Source organism: Citrus sinensis, chromosome 9, assembly GCF_022201045.2.
Source record: "Citrus sinensis cultivar Valencia sweet orange chromosome 9, DVS_A1.0, whole genome shotgun sequence".
In the NCBI taxonomy this organism is placed as follows: Eukaryota; Viridiplantae; Streptophyta; class Magnoliopsida; order Sapindales; family Rutaceae; genus Citrus; species Citrus sinensis.
This window is the reverse complement of record NC_068564.1, coordinates 32,742,118-32,762,513: the sequence shown is the minus strand read 5'-3', so window position 1 is coordinate 32,762,513 and position 20,396 is coordinate 32,742,118. Positions and strand designations below refer to the sequence as shown.

General features: G+C 35.3%; 2 protein-coding genes across 2 annotated transcripts; both read right to left on the bottom strand.

Moving 5' to 3' along the window:
* Positions 1–1,046: 1,046 nt before the first annotated feature.
* On the bottom strand, positions 1,047–5,758 carry LOC102616382 (preprotein translocase subunit SCY1, chloroplastic). Its single transcript, XM_006474058.4, has 8 exons — positions 5,495–5,758; positions 4,590–4,747; positions 4,093–4,478; positions 3,315–3,614; positions 3,139–3,228; positions 2,228–2,351; positions 1,691–1,854; positions 1,047–1,529 (listed from the first exon to the last, which is right to left on the bottom strand). The coding sequence occupies exons 1-8, from the start codon at positions 5,662–5,664 to the stop codon at positions 1,299–1,301; spliced, it is 1,623 nt and encodes a 540-aa protein (XP_006474121.1). The 5' UTR covers positions 5,665–5,758; the 3' UTR covers positions 1,047–1,298.
* Positions 5,759–14,034: 8,276 nt separating this feature from the next.
* Positions 14,035–18,613, bottom strand: LOC102616672 (protein SUPPRESSOR OF MAX2 1). The gene is made up of 3 exons (XM_006474059.4): positions 16,895–18,613; positions 16,110–16,410; positions 14,035–15,976 (listed from the first exon to the last, which is right to left on the bottom strand). Exons 1-3 carry the CDS (start codon positions 18,079–18,081, stop codon positions 14,336–14,338), a joined length of 3,129 nt encoding a protein of 1,042 aa, XP_006474122.1. The 5' UTR covers positions 18,082–18,613; the 3' UTR covers positions 14,035–14,335.
* Positions 18,614–20,396: the final 1,783 nt, after the last annotated feature.

Below are 20,396 nucleotides of genomic sequence, written 5' to 3'. Positions count from 1 at the left end.
AACTTGTATCTTTTGGTTTACTTTTTTAACATCAATTTGTTTCTCCTACACAACTTCGTATGGGTTGATATCAATAAAAATTTTGTACAGACGAGGTGGACTGCAGTGTAAACTTTGGGAAAGCTATTTTTTATCTTTTAGATTTTAATAAAAAATAAGAAAGTCTGCAGAAAACAACCGGCACTCCAATGTCAATCACCATAGAAAGATTTAAAAAAGAAAAAAAAATGAAGCTCGGAAAACAAAATTTTTTTCTCACTCTGTTTCTCCTACCACTCGAACCTTCGGTTAAATAATTGTTGTTTTCATACATACTTTGTCCTTTTATCGTAAATAAACTAAAAAATTGGATCTAATTGTGCTTTTGCTGGCTAAAAACATCTACAGGTGAGCTTCGAAATGACAGTACATCTGCTTCATATACGCAAGGACGAAAACATCTAATTCTTTAAGAAACAAACTTGACGACAAATCGTCCATAGAGAGCTTTGGAACGACAGCTCATTTTCATTTTAAACGCAAAGAGGACAAGCTGTCTTCACATATTAGAAACAAACGACCAGCGTAAAAGGCTGAAAGCCTCAACTGCAAAAAAGCTTTTAAATTTATCTAATATATGCCATAGCCAGTCAAACCTTACATAAAGTTTATGTTTGAAGCTCAAATGGAGGTGGATAATGGGCTGCAAACCGCTATGGTAGCTATAATGTTTGATGTCTAAATGTACGCATAATCACAAAATGAACTTGTGGGATTTTATTTATTTTAATAAAATATTTCATAAGTCTTTTCATTTCAGTTAATGTGGCAGACAAATTGTGTTGACAATGCAAGCGACCATGATGAATGTTTTCTAATCCTTTTAGTTTGCTGCTAGATTAATCACTATTGTCAACATCTGGGTACATGAAAGTCTCAGTGATAAAGAGCTTCCCTGCCGCCCGGTAAAAGAATCTTGATTTATGATATTCAGAAGCAACACGAGCATTATACACTATAGGTGTGGAGCAGAAAATTATCTGCGCAAAAGGTACTGAGAATGTATGTGTAGAAAAAAAAAATGGTGATGGATTTTCTAATTACCTTCTCTTCTTTTGAAAGAATAATTGTGGGACAACATTATGTACAACTTAGAACCTAAATGTATTATCGAAATGGCTAATTGGGAAAGGTTGTAAATCGAAGTACATGGTAAACACAGTATTACCGCAACATCTATCTGAAAACTATCATCCGGAGAAATATTGTTGTGACATGGTTCTTTCACCCTTTATCTGGCCTTCAATCTGCTCTCCCTTTCACGAGCCATAGCTGTCGATGTCATAAAACTCTATGTTCTTATACTTTTGGGATATTATCTCTGCCTGAACTTTTCTAGCAGTGTCTGTTGCACAACCAACAAGAATGAGAACAGAAGTGCCTGCAAATCCTCTGAATGCAGTCAAGTGCGTGGTTTGCTCAATCACAGCAGGCCCAGCGGCTAGAATTGCTAAAAACACTGAACCCAGCACAGATATCCGACTAAGCACCTAAGTTTAAATGAAAAACATGTAAGTGAGTCGGATCTCTTTGTAGTGAAATAAATCTCAAGTATTAGAAGAATTATTTTTAGAACCATGTAAAACGCTGACTCAACCCTAAAATTTTAAAAAGCATCAGTAGATAAATTTCATTTTAATAAGAAACTTACTGTCTTAAGAAATGCAGCCGTACTTTTCCCCGGTCGGACTAGTGGAATTGAAGCACCTTGGCGCTTCAACTGTTCACTGACATCATCAGGATCCAATTGCAGGAAAGTGTAGTAGTAGTTGAAGAAAGCTATCAAGAGGATATTGGTCGGAAGGTAGAACGAACCTACAAAAATATTATCCTCTTAGGTTTGGACAATCTTACATTTATGAAAGGGAAACTACCTATTGTAAATGACAGCATGCTGAGTTATTTCACTTGATTTAACTCTTCAAGTCAATTGACAGGATAATAGTATTGCCATCCTCCATCGTGGAGTGTTATCACAGGACTCATCTTAGTCACAGAAAACATAGGCCTAAATAAAATCCATCTCACATCAATGTTTTGACTTTTGAGGAGGAGGGTTGGTGGCAGGTTTGGGGAAGAGGGGGTTTTTTGTTTTGTTGAGCTGGGAAGGGGGGGTGGTGGGGGTGTTATATTATGTATTATACTTATTTCTCAATAACTTTCACCATTCAATAATTATAACTCTTACCCCCTGGATTCAAAGCCACTGCAGCCTTCTTAAGTGCAGCTATACCAGTGAATCGTGCTAAAGTACCGGGAAGAGCCAGTGATGATGTGGAAAATATGATTGGCATCACTCCAGAACTATTCACCTGTTTAATTAAAACAATAATATAAGAAAACAATAAACTATCTGACTAAATAGTATACTTCAAACGACATATAATCCCTTGGGTGTATAAAAACAAAACTATTAGAGCAATCACTCTCATATCTTGGCTGATAATTCATAATGAGAGAGAGAGAGAGATCCAAGTTAAGGTTACTAGAGAATATAGTTATGATATAATAGAGAGGCGCTTTTGTAGTTATAACGTAACTAGCATTGTGGGTAACATCATTTGAGATGGGCCAAGAAAGTGGTAGCACTTGCATTTTCTACTCTTAGACCTGCAATCTCACTTAACCCATGCACAACAAAGCATGCTGTTAAATCATGTATCTGCGTGAGAGTGCTCACACATGCATTGCAAGCAAGAGATAGAGATGACAGTAACATCATCTCCAAAGCTTTATCCTCTTTTTACTTTGTGGATAATTGCAGACAACATATTCGGCCCCTAGTCCTTGTAAAGAGAACCCAAAAAACAAATAGCTGTTATTCCTTCCACATTTTTGGGACTCAAGTTTCAGATCAAGATAATTAATTTTGGTGTTCAGGAATCCCTTATCTTTTTTTTTTTTTTGAAACGCAGGAATCCCTTATCTAAGTCATGTAACATGCTAAAGGATTAAAACAAGTGTTTGCAGATGAATAACCTGACAGGCAATCCCAATTATTTTACCTTGAGCATTCTGTGATTTTAATATTTAAGGATGTTACTCAGAATATTAAAACTTTAGAAGAGCAGAAGAAAATATAAAACCTGTAATACAGACCTTAAAGGGTAGGTAAGCAGATCTTTGGAGCCCTCCGCTTCTGCTAGTGTATCTGGAGGCATAGTTGATTGGGATTTTTCTCTCTGCTTCCTGAAATCCTTTGTTGAGATGATTGTTAACATCTTGTTGTTTCAACTAATTCAAGTATTATATCATACCTAACAATAAGCATTTACCTGGACATATACAATGCCGAGGACTAATAGGATGAATGAAATAATAATGGTGGCTAGCCCAATGTAGTTACCATCCTGGAATGCCTCAGCGACAGTCCTACCAAATGATGCTGGCAAGTAGGAGATAATGCTCGTGAATATCAAAAGAGACGTGCCGTTTCCAAGTTTTAGATCAGAGATCCTTTCCCCAATGTATGTAGTGAATGCAGAGCCAAGTGTCAATAAAGTAACAGATGTCAGAACCCAATCCGTACTGAAGTCATTGACATAGGGACGAAGATAAAGGACTTGACCAATAGCCTGTCATCACAAATAAACATTTATTATTTGCCAAGCTCAGCGGCTTATTTGGAAACCATTTGATGTAATTTCCAGAAGTTGTAGGACAGTCAGTCCACAGTCTAACATCCTCCCATGTTATATGAACTGTACAGCACTATAGCAATGCACTATAGCCCAGTATTTGACAGTTGAAAAGGAGCTTGCACAAAGTCAACCTTCATGTACACAACTTTTATTCTCTATATGTGATTGAAAGAAACACTCCCTGCATATCATGTAGCGTGAATCCACACTAAATCAAAACAGTTCCATTCAGTTCTATAGAAAGACAAACATCAGTAACTAAATAGACCACCCAGCACAAGCCATAGAAAATGATGATCAGGTATGTATCTTTGTGCGAAGAATCAAAGAACCTAATTTGATTAAATAGACACTGCGAGCTTCTTCATTAAAGTAGATAACCTTTTACTAAGCAGCAAATCTAGTTCCCTACCTGTACTATTGCAAAACCAACCGAAGCATATCGGGTGTACTGAAGCACTTTCTTTCTTCCCGCTTCACCTTCTCTTTTCTGAAGATCTTGCAACTTGGGATTAATTTGGGCAAGAAGTTGAAACACGATCTGTGCATTTATAAAGGGAACAATACCAAGAGAGCATATTCCAAGTCTACCAATGCCTCCTCCAGAAAATGAATCCAACGTGCTCAATAAACTGTTCTGATCCAAATTTCCTACAAAAGCTTCTCGATTAACCCCACCGAGAGGTATATATATTCCAAGTCGTGATAGGGCCAAGTACCCCAACAGCTTGAGAAATTTTCCGGGTAATGGGCCTTTAAAGAAGTCCCCAAAATCAATTGAACTGTCCTCCATTGCAGCTGCCAAGGTTGAAAAAATTCTCGTCAATTGCCTAGACCTCTTACTATCAGTTGCTTATAGAATGGTTTTAAGGGAAAAAAAAAAAAAAATTAAAAGCAAAGAGAGAACACCTGCCACTCCTCGAGCTGAAGAAGATTTTTCCCTTTTGGTTCCAGATGTGCTCTCAAATGTTGGTGATAACAAGCTTAGAAAACTTTCCCAAGTGCTATTTAAATGAGAACATACATCTGGATTGATACCCAAGGGATCAAAAACTGAACCCTCACAACTGAGAAGGAATTTGAATCAACACGTGGGATAAATATTGCCAGATGCAATGCGCACAAAACTTAATATTCATAAGAAAAGTTTTTATCTGATCTTGAACAACCCAGCACAAATTATAGCACTATAGATTTTAGTAGACATGCAATGTGTGATTTCCTAGATGTCTCAATTCAAATGGACATTGTAAAACATTATGTTGGCAAACAGATAAATACTCTGAAACAAGCCCGAATAATGTGGAAAATTAGCACAACTCCGGATAGCCTCCAAAGAAAAAACATGAATAGTTAGTTTGCATTCATTCCAACTACTTGCATGATCCTATATGATTTCAGCATCTCCCCATCTTCTCACTCAGTTTCTCTCCTCCGCACTTCAGCCCTTCTATTTCACAAACCTAGAAAGCACGTACAATCTAACTGACACATACTTTTGTTGTAAGGACAGGCTGATTTTGTTCCACAAATTGCTCAGCATCCCAAGTTTCAGTTCCCTATCACTAACTAAACCAACAAGTAAGGTTTCCATCAGTCGAACTCGACAATATTGAAATTCACGCTACAATCTACTTAGATACTTAACTCCAATTCCAGTTCTTTCACTAGTATATCAAAGGAAGTGTATTTTTTCACATGGCAAACACAACAAGGTACACATATCAGATATACCAAAAAAAAAGAAAAAAAAAAGGAAATTTTGATACCCTATTAAAAGGAAAACTCAAAAGGGCATTTAACAAACGTGATACCTGCTAAATTTGGAGGTGCTGGTAGAGATGGCGTTGGTGGGTTGTCTTTGAACAGAAAAACTGGCTCGGCATATTGAGTTTCTGAGTCTGGGAGATGTCTTTATCCTGGAAGTAGAAGGATTGAAGCAGAGAGGCCAAGAGGATGAAATTTCTCTGACACTTATCACCATTTTTCCTTTCAAGTCTTATCTGTTCAACTCAACTCGGGCTTGTTCATTTTGGTTCGAATCTTAAGAAGTGGACGTTAACGCATCTGGTGAATATTTCAATAGATAATATTATATGTATTAGTGGCAACTTTACCCATTGAGTTTGTAAATTTGTAACTTGATATTCTTTATGTTTAATTATAACAATATACATATATATATATATATATATATATATATATATATATATATATATATATATATATTGCTTTTAAAAATAAATAAATAAATATAGACATTCGTAGTCCAGAACAAACTACTTATATTTTACGTCAAATTATTTATATTTTATGTTTTGTCACAAAGAGAGAGTCTCGTGAAAATTCAAATAAGTATTCTTAATAATGTTGAAAGTATAGGCTTACTAATGGATTATGAATACAATGACAATTTTAATATTTTAACGAGTATTATTGTAACCTATCATACGATACACATAGAAGTGGAGTAAGTTTTCAATAAAAAATCCTTATTTATAGGTAAAATGTATATATATACTTTAAAATAAAATACACTTTATTAGAGTTTTTTTTTTTAATCTTTTAGTTTACTTTTTTAATAAAGCCTTTTAGTTTGTATTTAACTTTAATATAATCGGAAATTTCTAATTGGAAAATTATTCCATAGATGTGATTAGTCTAATTGTGTATCGTTATATAACAGTGCTGCTCGCCACCAATAGTATTGCTTAATCGTGGGGTTTTCCTTTTTTTTTTTTCTTTTTTTAATGTTTTTTATGATATTAAATGTATAAAAATAAGGCAAAAAAATTTAAAAATGTTTTTGATAAAAATAAATTAAAATTCTGCGTGATATGAAAAGCCTAGCTAGCGCAAGTATTTTAAGATTGGGCCAACTCATGAAAAGCCATGATTCGAGGCATAAGAGAGCACAATGTGATTTGGGGCTATTTAGAATAATGTTGAGTCTCTAGCTAGACCAGACCGAAATAGTTGGAAGAGGGACAGGATCCAAATGGTTAAAAATGGACCCATTACGGCAATATATGTTCATCTTGCTTTACATTTTGTTCTCACTTGTTCGAGCATATTTCCCCTCTTTCAATTGCCAAAATTTATTCTTCACCAATTTATTTTATTAATGAACATGCTTTTAGTAAATATTATTAATGTGTGGCTGGGGAGAGATTGATTATTGAAATTGAATTGCGAGGTCATCCTCTTGAATTATAGTCTTTGTCCTCTTTCATAAAAAGCCTTTACCCAAACCATTTTATTATAAAATTCTCCTTTTCATGGTTCAGGTATTTTGAGATCTCTGCTTTTTGCCTTGTCTTGTTATTTTAATATATCATATACAGCATTATCCTCATAAGTCATACCTTTTCGACCCCAATAAAAATATTAAGTCGTATGAGCACTACAATTTATACCCAAAAAATCAAATACAATTTGACAAGATATGACAAAACCCAAGTTCCGAAATAAATTTGCTGAGCTCAAAATGAAACCATGCTTTGGTTAACCTTGTTAATGTTCAAAGTTTGCGGCAAAACTAGGTGTCTTTGTCATGCAAAATTCTTTTTCAGTTTTCACTGCTTTGATGGTGAAGTGTGGAACAACGGGAGAAACCAATCAAAATTAGGATAAAAAGGTTGTGTTACATAGAAAATATGGAGGTGCCCATGTTACATTTGCCCCCACTTAATTATTGTGATGAGAGAAAAGTTGAATTGGAATTTAATAATTCAAATGTGGGGGAGAGGGAACAGGTAAGCGTGGTGGTCTAAAAAGGCTACATATCCACAAAAAGATGAGCAATCAAAAAAGGCATGTTCTGATTTGTCATCTACTTGTTCCAATCCATTCCATGCAATTCCTCATTCCATTTTCATTATATTTTAATTAAAAATATCCATTACATACGCTATTTTAAATCCCCAAATGATCCCCCAATAAACAATATGTGTAATATATATATATATATATATATATATATATATATATATATATATATTCAAGTTGATTAATACATTAGTTTACTAAAAGAATGCTAATCTAACAGGTCTCATCACATCCTTATATTAAATAATATATAGTAGTTATATAAAATAAAAACTTGACATGCCTGTCATCCTCTACTTTTTGAAGTTAGGAGAAAAAGTTGGATGCATTGAGTAGCCATTCCTTCAAAGACAATCTTTTTTTTCTTTTTTTAAGGGGGTATAGGTAAACAAGTGAGACCCACAGTTCCATTTTTATTCTATTGTTTAATGAGAGAGATGCATTGTGGTTGGATGGGTGGGTGGGTGGGTGGGTAGGTGGGGGAATTATTATGGGCTCTTGTTTCTTCTTTAAATTTCAAGAAAGAGTACAAAATGGAGAAACAAATATTGCTTTAACTAATACAAAGTATGTTTCATCCCTTTTTCGCATTTGCATTGTCTTATGTTGATTTTTGAGCAACTTTTCCCACTTCTCGTAATTGTTGTCCACAATTTTACTTTTCGGTTAGGCTGTTTGGTAAGCCTTCTTGTGGGGCTCCTCCCTCTTTACTTTCCTCCCAAGCTCTCATAAATGCGACCGACATTAAATCCATTTTCATGTACACTCACCTGCCCTACGACTGTTATGCTTTTACACATTTTTATCAAATAAAATTTGGTAAATTGATTGATTAAATGAATGTCGCAAGAAGCTAATAATAACTAATCAAAGCTAACCAAATAGAATGAAAAATGACAAAAGAGAAAAGGGGGCGATGAGTTAGCTAGCAGTAGCAACTTAGCAATGAATGTGTAAACAAACGCAGGACTCTCTCAGCCACCCGCGCATACGATACGGGGAAAGGGAAAGAAAGAAAAAGTAAATGGTTGGATAAAACATTAGTTGTCTCTGCTTTTGAAAAAGGCCAATTTTATGCAAAAGCATGGGAAATTTTTCTCAGGAAAACGTTAAAGCAAAAAAAAGGGCACCGGCCAGGGCTTTTTAACGAATTTAACAAAAAGTGGTTGAGGGTTCCAATCAAGAAGGTCCGTGTCGTGTGGGCCATGGCTTCAGCCTCAGCCTCAGCCTCGGCATCGGCCTCGCCTGCTGCTTAACTTTAGACTTTGTATATCAAATTTCAATTAAAACGTTTTCCCTTAATATATCATTTTAGTTTTGTTCTAGGTCCTTAACTTAAAAAGAATAGGATATATTGTATCTATATATTAGCTAGAGTCTCGGTAGATACTAAAAGAATAATAATAATAATAATAATAATAATCAATTGCTGTGGAATTTCTTAATATTTTATTAAAACACTTTTACATTTTTTTATTAGATTTTTAAATTCATAAGACATCTTTCATACGATTCTGAAGATTTTGATAAGTGTTTTATAAAATTAGTCAATGATCTCGGAGTTTCAAGAAATAAAAATAAAAAATTAGAATCTCTAAATTAAATATAAATTAGAGATATCTAATAATATTTATTAAAAATTAAATAAAACTCTACGAGATAGGGTTTCGATTGGCTTTCTACTTATATAATTTGGTCAAATCTGAGAGGAGAAGGAGATTAATTAAACCGCCCTTTAAGAGAGTTGATTGGATGGAATCCAAACGCAAACATTTGTATGCATTGAAAATACGCCTAATCAAAATTAAAGTCTTGTGCTTAATCACAGTGGATGGATGAATTCATCATACAAGGATTTTGTTTTTCCTTCTTTTTACTTTTTAATATACGCAGAATATTGTTTAAGTCGATTCCTATACACAATCTACACGATTAAGTCGTCTATGGAATCCACAAGAGGAATCAAGTAAAGGAAATACAAATGTCTACGCTCTGCATAAAGACAAAGCAAAAAATTCGGTTTGTCCATGATTGATTATACACCCTCAACGTTATCTTACGTCCGTTACATAAGTAAAAAAATTACAAATTTTAATAGAATACTCATCCTCCTTAAGAATATTTATTAGTAAATATGACATCAATTTCACTTATCATATATATTTTTTATGAACTCCCAAATTATGTTATAATTACATTACTCTTAATAGATTTTTAATTATAATATTAGTATATTGTAACGTAGATGGCAATTCAAAAAAATTGAAGATTTTTTCTTCCCTTTTTTGTTTTTTCTTCTTTAAAAGTGGGGTTTCCTGTTCTAACAACGAAATGTGGGAAAGTTAGAATCTTGTGCCAGTAACCTTTTTATCAACTTTAATTTGCACGAAGCAACATCTCAAAAGTAGATAATGAGATTGAAATGATAAAAAGGCACGCAATAAAGTTATAAAGTCAAGTCAATATATGCAGAATGCATGCCTGACAAAATCATAAAAAGCAAGCACACATGCAGTCAAGAATTGCATGCTTATGCAAATTATTAGAGCTTTTAGTTGCTTGCCAATTTGAAGAAAAAAAATATTGTTCGACTTACTTTTGCTCTTTCTTTTCTCTTTTTTCTTCGGAATAAAGTCAAGAAACTGTATAAGAAGATTCTATACAAAGATCATAATTATTTTGGAGTTGCTTTATCGCGAAACACTTCTTCATAATCACGTGATTAAAGTGATAAATAATAAAAAATACATTATAATTTTAATCTTGTGGTTCTGAAGGAGTGCTCTACCGTGCAACAACCCTAAACTCTAATACAAAAAGAAGTGAATGAATGCTTGATTGTTAAGTAAAAAAATTATTTTGAATCATTAGGTTGTTTAATTCTACAGGAACAAAAGTTATTTTAATTTGTTAAATTACCAAAAATGGTAATAAAAGACTAACTTCATAATCATACAACTTTTCATAGAATGAACCCAAGCCAAGCTATTAATTTATATGAAAATTACTCATTTCTTTTGTCTTCAAATACAACAAACAAGTTATATATATATATAAGGGTACGTTGGAATTAAAAATTATGGTAGGACATCTTAGATACAATATACAACATTGAAAAGTCATGTTCCTTCTTTTCATAAACGCCTAAATTTTAAACCTTGGAAAAAAAAAATAAAAATAACTTCTGGAGAACCCACAATTTTACCTTTTTCTTTTCTTTTTTTTTCAGCTAAGCACCACTGAAAACTTTAATAAGTGTTTTTTGGAATTAAAAAGAACACTAATAATAACCTTTTCAAAAGCCATGACAAACACGCACGTATTCTTCAATCGGCCAAGTCTCCGTTATACTGGGGGTAACGCACCCGACCCGAGCTTTATCCTTTTAGCGAAGCTATTGTTGGCTTTTAAGTTAAGGTGATCTCAAGGCCATAGGCCGACCGCATAGAGGGAGCGAACCGAAAAGCTCAGCTTTGCGGAGCGGACCAATCTTCCGTACTCTCTCTATAAAAAAAAAAAAAAAAAAAAAAGTCTGATTATTCGGGATTTAATAGAATCATAAGTACTGGTCATTGTAATCTCATCCATCCTGCAATTCTCCACGCAAATTCGGATTTATTGGCAAAAAGGCAAAGAAATGATACAGTTGCAGTGCGAGTATGTAAAACCAAAAAAGTAAAACTCTTTGTATGAACGGACCTTTGGTTTAGTGGCAAAATTCTCAAGAGTAAGAATTCGTACCTCCATAAAATTATTATGTGAGTTAGTCTCACGAGAATTCTAACTTTCATAAAAGAATTAGTTGATTCGAGTCTCCATATCCCATGTGAGTTAATCTCACAAGGGTTTTGAGTATCGATGCATTCACACGGTTGTTTCCTCCATATTGTATGAGATATTTGAGGTGAAAGGATTACAGCTCGTCGGCTGTTACCGCCGATCGAACCTTCTGCGTTTGAAATGACCAATAAATTAAAATAGCCAGTAGCTAGAATCGTATGATCCGATTTTAACCGTTCGATCACACCACTGTTAATCTAATAGTATTTTCAAGTCACAACAAAATCTGGGGTACTTTTCTCTCAGGGTAAGATAGCTGGGTCCTCTGGAATCCTTTGTTGTAATATCTTATTAGTTTTTTAAAAAAAAAAAAAATCGATTTTTCAACACGTCATCGAACAAGAATTCCAACTATTGAAATCGATAAAGTTTGAATGTTGAACTATTTATTATATAAGATATGATAATGAAATATACATGTAGTCGCCCCTTCTCGTAACACGAATATAAAAGAAAAAAAAAAAAAAACAGTTCTGTCTGTAGCGTAACTGGCTGGATCAGGACCACACTGAAAGGGATTTCTATCTTTGCAATTAACTAGCTTGGAAGCCAAAAGTACCACGAATTAATAATTATTCAAAAATGGTAATCTTTAATTAAAGATTAATCTAATCTTCGTGGATTTAAATAATGGGTCTCAGGGGTTTATGATGAAGAAAGAGAACAGGAAGAAGAAGAGTCGTTGGATTTTTGTATTTATTCCAAAAAGGTTGAAATGACACAAGCTAAGAGACATAATAAGCATAAAGTTGTAAAGGCTTTGAGGGTTTTCAGAAAGAAACTGCCGCTCTGCTTTTATTTTTCTTTTTCTTTTTCTTTTTCTTTTCTACTCACTCTGCTTTTTCTGTATCAAGACAAAATAAGTGGAGCTTTCTTTGTACTCAAGTATATTCTTTGAGTTGGACCAATTATTTATTTAAATTTTCAATATATATATAAAACATTAGTCTTAACCAATCTCTCTAGTCTCTCTCTTTAATAGATAACTCATTCTTATCTATCCCTTTAGTCTCTCTCCGATGTTTGTTTCATTTTAAAAGAGGTATATTATAATTATAACATGGGATTTGTGGACTCCTTTAATTGTGTGATTAACATGTGATTAGGGGTGAAATTTTTATGGATATATTCTTCCTCCACTATAGAGGACGAAGAGTAATTGCTAGATATAGAAAGAACATAATGTCTCATTAATTATTTATTTAATGCTCTATTATTGTGGTTGCATGATGATCATGTGTTAAAAAGAAAGATTATAATCATGATATTGCATCGTATGGAGATTTGTCTAGATTTCGCTTCTTGGAGCCACATCTTATACATACAATCTTAACTAATCTTGTTTATTATGTTATGATTAGATTTCGTAATTCATATGCATAACGCATAATGTCTTACTAGGTGACTCATTATATTTTTGTGAATTGGACTTGACAAGAAATCAATTGTCAAATATTCATATTTGCTATATCATTTCACCACTAACAAACAAAGGAAGATATGGGAAGCAAGCAAACTTGCGGAAGGAAGTGTGGATGTTGTTTGATGAAAGATTGAATATTAAATGAGAACACATGCAAGGTTGGGACACGTTAAAAGCCAGCTCCATTGAATTCACTTGTCGCGAGGCATCAATTTTGTCATCCAACTCCACTTTCCTTGTACACACTCCGGATTGCGAAAGGGAACGTCTCTCTTCTTTTGGGAGGCTGGCTATGCATTAAATTTCTTTCGGATTTGTGGTTGCTTTGATGCGATCAAAAGACATGTACACACACACACCTCTTTAGCAGCACCAATGGTCATCGCGTTCGCGTCAACCCCTTTAGTCTATCAAATTTCGATGCCAATTGTTGGGTGCGTGCTAGTGGGAACTTTAAAAGTAAGCGTTCCAAACCCAAGGGGATTGGTTTGTTTTTCGTAAAAGCCTATCATCATCCGACCCAAAAGTCGCGCAATCAGGCGGCGGCCAGATGTCTTCGAGTCCAACACGTCAAGAATCAGGTTGCGGCACGTGTCACTGCTCACTTTTTGCCACTCATAATTGTTATTGTTTTATTATAACATCCCGAAAAAACGAAATTTTGGACTGACCGTTGAATTGATGGATGACAACAGCTCACACCAAAGTTTTAAGGAGTCAAATCTTTTGAAAGTTACGGCAAGACACCCGTGTCACCAACTCCCCCTCGCGCTCCCATTTTAATTTTTAGGCGAGCCTCCACAACCATTCATGAAAAAAAAATTGTCTAGATAATTTTTTTCTTTTTTAAGAGACACGTAGATGTTCCTCGTCGAATCACAAGGACAAAATAGATTTAATCCTTTTTTTTTTTTATAGGTTGTGGTTACATTGAAGTTTACGGTAGAGTACGAATTTTAATCACATATGTAAAATAATAAGTAATAAAAAATTTATTATTTATTATTTATCATTTTACGTATGTGTAGTTAAAATTCATATTCTACCACAAGTAAACTCAAATATAGCCGAACTTTTTTTTTGTAAAAATAAATATATATTACAAAATCTACTCTGAAATTAAAAGAATTATGTTCTCATGCCGCGTTGAGACTCAAATCTCTTAGGGGATTGGTCACAGAGATAAAAAGTAAAATGATACTAAGAAATTTCATTTCAGAAAATGAGGAATGCCTCCTTTTTTATTGATCACGATCCACGTAATTAAAAAATAAATATATACGATAAAATATACTATAAATTTGTTGTTTTAACATAAAATAAATTAAATAATAAAAAACAGGGTGCGAGACATTGTCTAAGGTCTCCTAATGGTACCGTTAATCTATCAACGTCTCCCTCTTTCTAACTGTCTTCTTGTTTTTTTTTTTTTTCTTTTACTCACTCTTTTTTTTTTTTTTTTTACTCTTTAAATTCTTTACCCCTCAACTGTCTATCACTCCCCGCCAAAAACAGTTGAGAATATTTACATCTCTATTCAACACAATATCGGTGACAAAAATGATCACAACCCTTCAACCACCACCCTGATGCTGCTAGGCAGCAGCTCTCCCTGGCTCCGGCTACCAGAACCATCATCGAGTTCGAGCCGGACAGTTGCAGATTCATCCGTTGCTGCAGTGGCATTGTTGGGCAACCGTAATTTGAGCTGATGCAAGCTAGGAACCAAAACTTTCTCTGTCCAATCTTCTAAACCTGTTCTACCTAGCCAGACTCCGCCTACAAGTTTTTCAAGAGCTTCATCAAGGATTTCGATTGAAAGGGCATCGCCAATGATGGAGGAGAACTTTTTTGTGATGGCATTCGTTACGTCTCGTCTAATGCGGCCGAAATCAACAGGTTTGAAGACAATGGCGCTATCTACAGAGTTGAGCAGATCTTGAGATGGGGTTGAAGTTGAGGGGGTCATTAATAGTCTGTTGGTGAAGCCATGCTCCTCTTCATGATCCACTGTGAGGTCGCTTGAATTGTGAGAACCATCTTTGTCATCACCAACGTCAGCAGCCTTATTCAAATCAAAGGACAGTCCTGACCCGGTTTCCTTCCTTGGTTTTGTGGATCTCTCTTCTTCATCAAGCCAACTTGCTCTGCGTTTTGTTGTTTTTCCCCGAATGGATAGCCTTAATTGCCACTCTCCACTTGCTAGACTAGTCAGCTTCTTTTCATCAAGTGTGATTCCTTGAGACAAGAATTTGAGACTATCTGGCAACCAATCTGCAGTGAGAATGAAAATGACATTCCCTAGACTGATCTCACGGCCATAGGAATCAACCAGCCTGCCTCTCTCCATTGCCCGTTTTATGTTTCCTCGAACGACCATATCTGCTTCATCAATGTCTTCAAGCAAGATCACTGAAAAAGGGTTTCTCTTTACTGCCTCTCCAATTTTATCCAGTGCTGTCTTACCACGGACACGTACCTCAGGTTCCTCATGATCTCGTCTTGGACCAAGCGGAATCATTATTGGACTGGCCCCAGACACCAGCTCCGATAGAGCTGATGCTATTTTCTTCTTGCCAACTCTGTCGGGGCCCATAAACAATAGCCACATGTCACCCTTTGATCCTGCACCACGGCGTTTTCCATTACCCAATTTGCACTGTGTAACAGTTGTAGCCACCGCAGATGCCGCTTCCTGCTGCCACCATGCTTTCTCCATTAGACTTTTGAGAAGCCTCTTGAATGAATCAGGATCCAATGGCTTTTGAAGTTGGTCATTCTGCAATTCATGCAGCTTGTTCTGTGGTGGTTCAGAAGAGATGCAGCCCAAGAAATCTTTGACGGGCTCCATATGGGTTTTCTCAGGTGCGCTTTCGAGGACCTTTGATCGACCAAGAACCAGATCTGTCCTTACAGGGCTATTGAGGGGAGAAACTGCACGTTCAGCTGGCTGGCTGGATACCATATTTGAATTCAATTGTAGTGTGTCCCCAAGGTTTCTGTTCAGTTGCAACTTTGGTTGAAAAGGTTGGCGAGCAAGCAGGTTTGAATTGTACAAGCCCGTCATTGAGAGGGGCACTGGCACAATTCTTTCATGGCCATGACTAGAAGGATGAAAATTAGGATGTTGATTCAAGCATGTATCGTTCCATTTCTTCTGCAACTCTTGACTCTTTTGCTTCCAAATCAAATCTTGATCTTTATTCTATAATAAGGAACAACGAATACAAAATATTATACCGGTGACTGCAATTTATTGGATCATAATTTTAAGTGTTTCATCACAAACATGGAAAGATGACATAAAAAGTAAGCCTAACAATTTGACTCGAACTTACTTCTGTCTGCTCGGCAGTTTTATCATCACCATCATGGGCTTTAGCGTTATGCAACCACTGTGGCAGGAGTGGCCTAGCTACTTCTGATTTAACTTCAGAGGAGGATTTTTCGAACTCCTTGGATAGTTTTGCGAGCTCTTGTTCATAATTCTGCAAACATTGTCGGCAACAACTCATTCGCCGAGCAGGATCCAAGTTCTCAGAGACACGCCTAGGTAAAGCAGCTGCTGTAGTCTGAAAGGCACTCTTTAATGGAGATAAAGATTCTACAGAGCTGCTCAGAATCCCATTACTCCCAAGTCTAAGAAAAAAAAAAAGCCGGGGAAAATGTGAATATAGAATTCCCACACACAAAAATCACCAAATGCAATTAGCTTTCGGATTATGCCCATCGACTGATTGGGGAAAAGGAAGAAATTAAGTGTGTCGCAGATTAAAACTGCATAATTAAAATAGATTCTCGGGAAAACTCTTAAACAAAAAGGACGCCATTGCATGTCATCAAGATACTGCTATCTTGAATCACGAAAAAAGAGTTTGGGATTTCAGTTCCTTGTGCAAGGTGCAAGTGCAAATTAAGCAAGTTTCTCATCTGACAAGACATGGATCGGAGATTGACTTTCCAGGAATAAAATCTAAAACACACGAGAATTAATGGATTCTATAAACAGCAATTCTTGATGATGATAAAGAGAAGATGAAATTAAAAAATTAAAAAAAAAATTGGCTATCTAAAATCCTCATGGTAGAAGCCACTCATTTAACCAAAACAAATTATAAAATACCTTGGAAACATCCCTGAAAGAGGAGTTTTGGCAGCAATAGGCACAGCCTGTAGATCCCAATCATTTTCCATTGAAGGATGATAAACTTGACACCTCAAATAAGTCTCACAAGTAGCTGTGCCAATCAACCACAAGCGCCCGCCGCCGCCGCCAAACCTGGCCACCAGCTTCCCAATCTCTGCCACCACCTCAGCCAGCACTTGCTGCTGCTGCTGGAGCGTCCCCGAATTCGGCACCCCAAAACTAGTCACCTGTTGCTCAACAAGCCATTTCAAGTCACCCAAATCAAGAATCACCCCGTCTCCATTTCCAAACTTGGTCTCAATCAATGCACCCAAATCTTTCAGCTTTGAAACAATCCCAGCTTTGTCACAAGTAAAATCTTTATCCAAACGAATAATCTGAACATTCTTTAACACCCCATCTAATTCTTTACTCTCAATCTTCGCCAACGATTCTCTCACCACCATCTCAGGCTCTGATTCACCGACCACAACAGGATTCTTTTTCTTAGTCCTCACTAAAATATCAATCACGTTCTTAACTTCATCACTTCTTTGTTGACCAGATTGACCACCACAAACACCACCGGCCTGCTGTAACCTTGGATTCATATACAAATTCCTCGACGAAGGACGGAATCCTAATCCAATTGGGCTGGAATTCGAAACAGAGCAAGATGAATTCAGAGATTGCTCAATAGTGGCCTTAACAGCAGGACTGGAGAAGCTGGCTTCACGCATGACTCTGCTGACACTTGGGTCGTCAAGAATGGATATAATAAGCTGTTCGAGCTCAACCTTCACAGCCAACAAAGGCTGCTGCTGCTGCTCCGGGCAGCCCCTCCGTTGATGAGCCTGAGCCCGCTTCAGAGCCGCCATTAGGGCGTTGGAAATCGGGGGGTCCAGCCCCGGGCTGACGTTCTGCTGCGCCGTCGGGAGGCGCTCCAACGCGACGCTAAAGCAGAGCTCCAGGGCTCGGCACTGAAGCGGGTGAGACGAATTGGGATGCGACTTAATGCAGGCTTGTCGGAGATACCCAGATGGGGAGGCCAAGAGGGTGGCGGCCACGTGAAGCGGCGTCGTTTGGCCGTGGTTACGGCGGCTGGCTTCGGCTATCGAGTGGTTCAAGACACTCGCCGCCTCCGGCGTCAAGGTCTGCTGGATCGTACTTAAACCCGCTCTCATTTGTAATATGAATACTAATAATTAATACTGAATTACAACGAATTTCAAGCAATACAAATTTAAGCCCAAAAAAAAAAAAAAAAAAAAACTTGAATGAATCTGTTAATAGTGGGAGAAGATCAGATCCCTTGAAGAGAAAATCTGCAGCAACTCTTCCATTGTGATGCGTTGTGAATCTCTCTATCAATATCGTTTCATTTCGGTATAAATAAATATGGTTAAAAAAGAAAAAAAGGAAAATGATTATATAAAAGGAAGGAAGGAAGGAAGAGATGGGTTGAATTCAACTTTTTAGTCTAAATATTGAGTAGTAGTTACAGTAGTAATTAGTTAAGAGAGCAGATGGGCATGAGAAAATGTTTGTTCTTTTCCTTTAAAATTAAAATAAAAAAAAAAAACAAATATTAAAAAATTATAAATAAATTAATTAATTAATGGAGAATATGGGAGGGGGGTAAGCAAGTATTGTGTACTGTGTGTAGAATATATAGACGGAGGAGAGTCATTCATTCATAGTACCAAGAGCTGCAAAGGATTTCTGGAAGGAAAATGCTTTCTGGGCAGAGCAATCTGTTTCTGCTTTTTTGTGTGTCATAATATTTATTTATTTATATATGAAATACGAAAATAATATTTTATTATTTTTATATTATTACATTAAAAACATCAATATGTGTGTGTATTTTACTTAACTGTTCTTGTCTTTATATATTTTTTAAAAGATAATGGAGTGAGGAAAAAGCCTTTTCAGAAAGAGAGAGAGAGAGAGAGAGAGAAAGAAAGGTGATGGGGAAAGAAGAGAGAGATTCATTGGTACTAGAGATAGATCTTCTCAATTTTTTTTTTAAAAAAAAAAAACACATGAACATGACCATGAACATGGTGATTTTTTTTAATTATTTTTTTTATGTTTCGTTCTCTCATTCTCTCACCATGAAGTGTTTGTAAAATTAAGGAATTCTATAGTATATTCAAGATACGATACCTAATTAATATATATAATATAGTTTAATTAAATATAATAATTAATTCTCAGGTGATTTTTTTTAAAAAAATTATGCATAAGACATGCATGTAGTGATCAAGTGTAATACCTATAATTTCTCATAAAAACTTTGTATTGGTTGTACATTAATACATGTATAACATATGTTGCATTTATTTTTTAAAAAATTATTATACAATTAGTAATAATATTTAATTAAACTATACATTATATATTTTAGAATTTTTCGCGATAGAATAAAAACAAAAATTCGTATTTCATCATGCTCTCTAATAGTGCGAGTGATCTTATTTATCTAAACTAAACTCAAATGTTAAGAGTATGATTAGAAGAAAGATACGGTATTATTTTGTTTAATTACTTATAATTTAGTACATTGTGTTTTAAAAGATTAAAAAAATAATTCACTGTTATTAAGCCAAAAAGAAAAAGATAAAAAAAAAAATTCATAAATATCATTCATAGTTGATAGAACAACTTCTACGGGAAGCACTTTTCGCACGCGCTTTTGGAATAATGAGGTTGGAAATAGAGGTTAACAGAAAGTAATAATAAAAAAAGAATTCAAAGGCTAAAAGCCTTTTTCTCTCTCTTTTAAAGTTTTAATTTATAAAACCCCAAATCGCCTTTCAACCAATTTTCTGCTTTTCACACGCAATCCCTGCAAAAGGCATCGCACGACTTTCACCTTCCACATAACTTAACTTAAAAAAAAAAAAAAACTCTCTCTCTTTCTTAACTTTTCTTACTAATGACTTTTTATAATGCCAACAAAAAACTTTTTTGTTGTTTTTTTTTTCTTATCAATTCACACCCATGACCCATTACCATTAGCCACCACAATTTTTTTCTTCTTTTTTTTGCTTTGGGGGCACTCCCTTTTCTACTAAACCATATTCCCAAATCTCCTTTTAATGATCGTTGAATGATAACTAATCTTCTTTTTAAATAAAATCCTATACGCGATTACAGGGCAATTAAAATTAAAACTAAAAATAAAAAGAAAACAATTAATGTTATTTTGTGTTGCGTTACAAAATACATATCGTTACTGTAAAAAATTATCTCGTGTTTCATTGCATCCATTTTGCTGCCACGTGCCCTTCAGTCAAAATAGGCCCTATCGATATTATTAACTCTCACACTAGCAAATATTATCATAACAAAATAAATAAATAAATATTTTTTTATTTAGAGTCTGGCTATGGTGCAATTGTGGTACCGTGCTACAGTTGCATCCAACGATTAGATGCAATTAAATAAGTGGGGTCCACTGACATCCAACGGCTGGATACAATTATAGGACGGT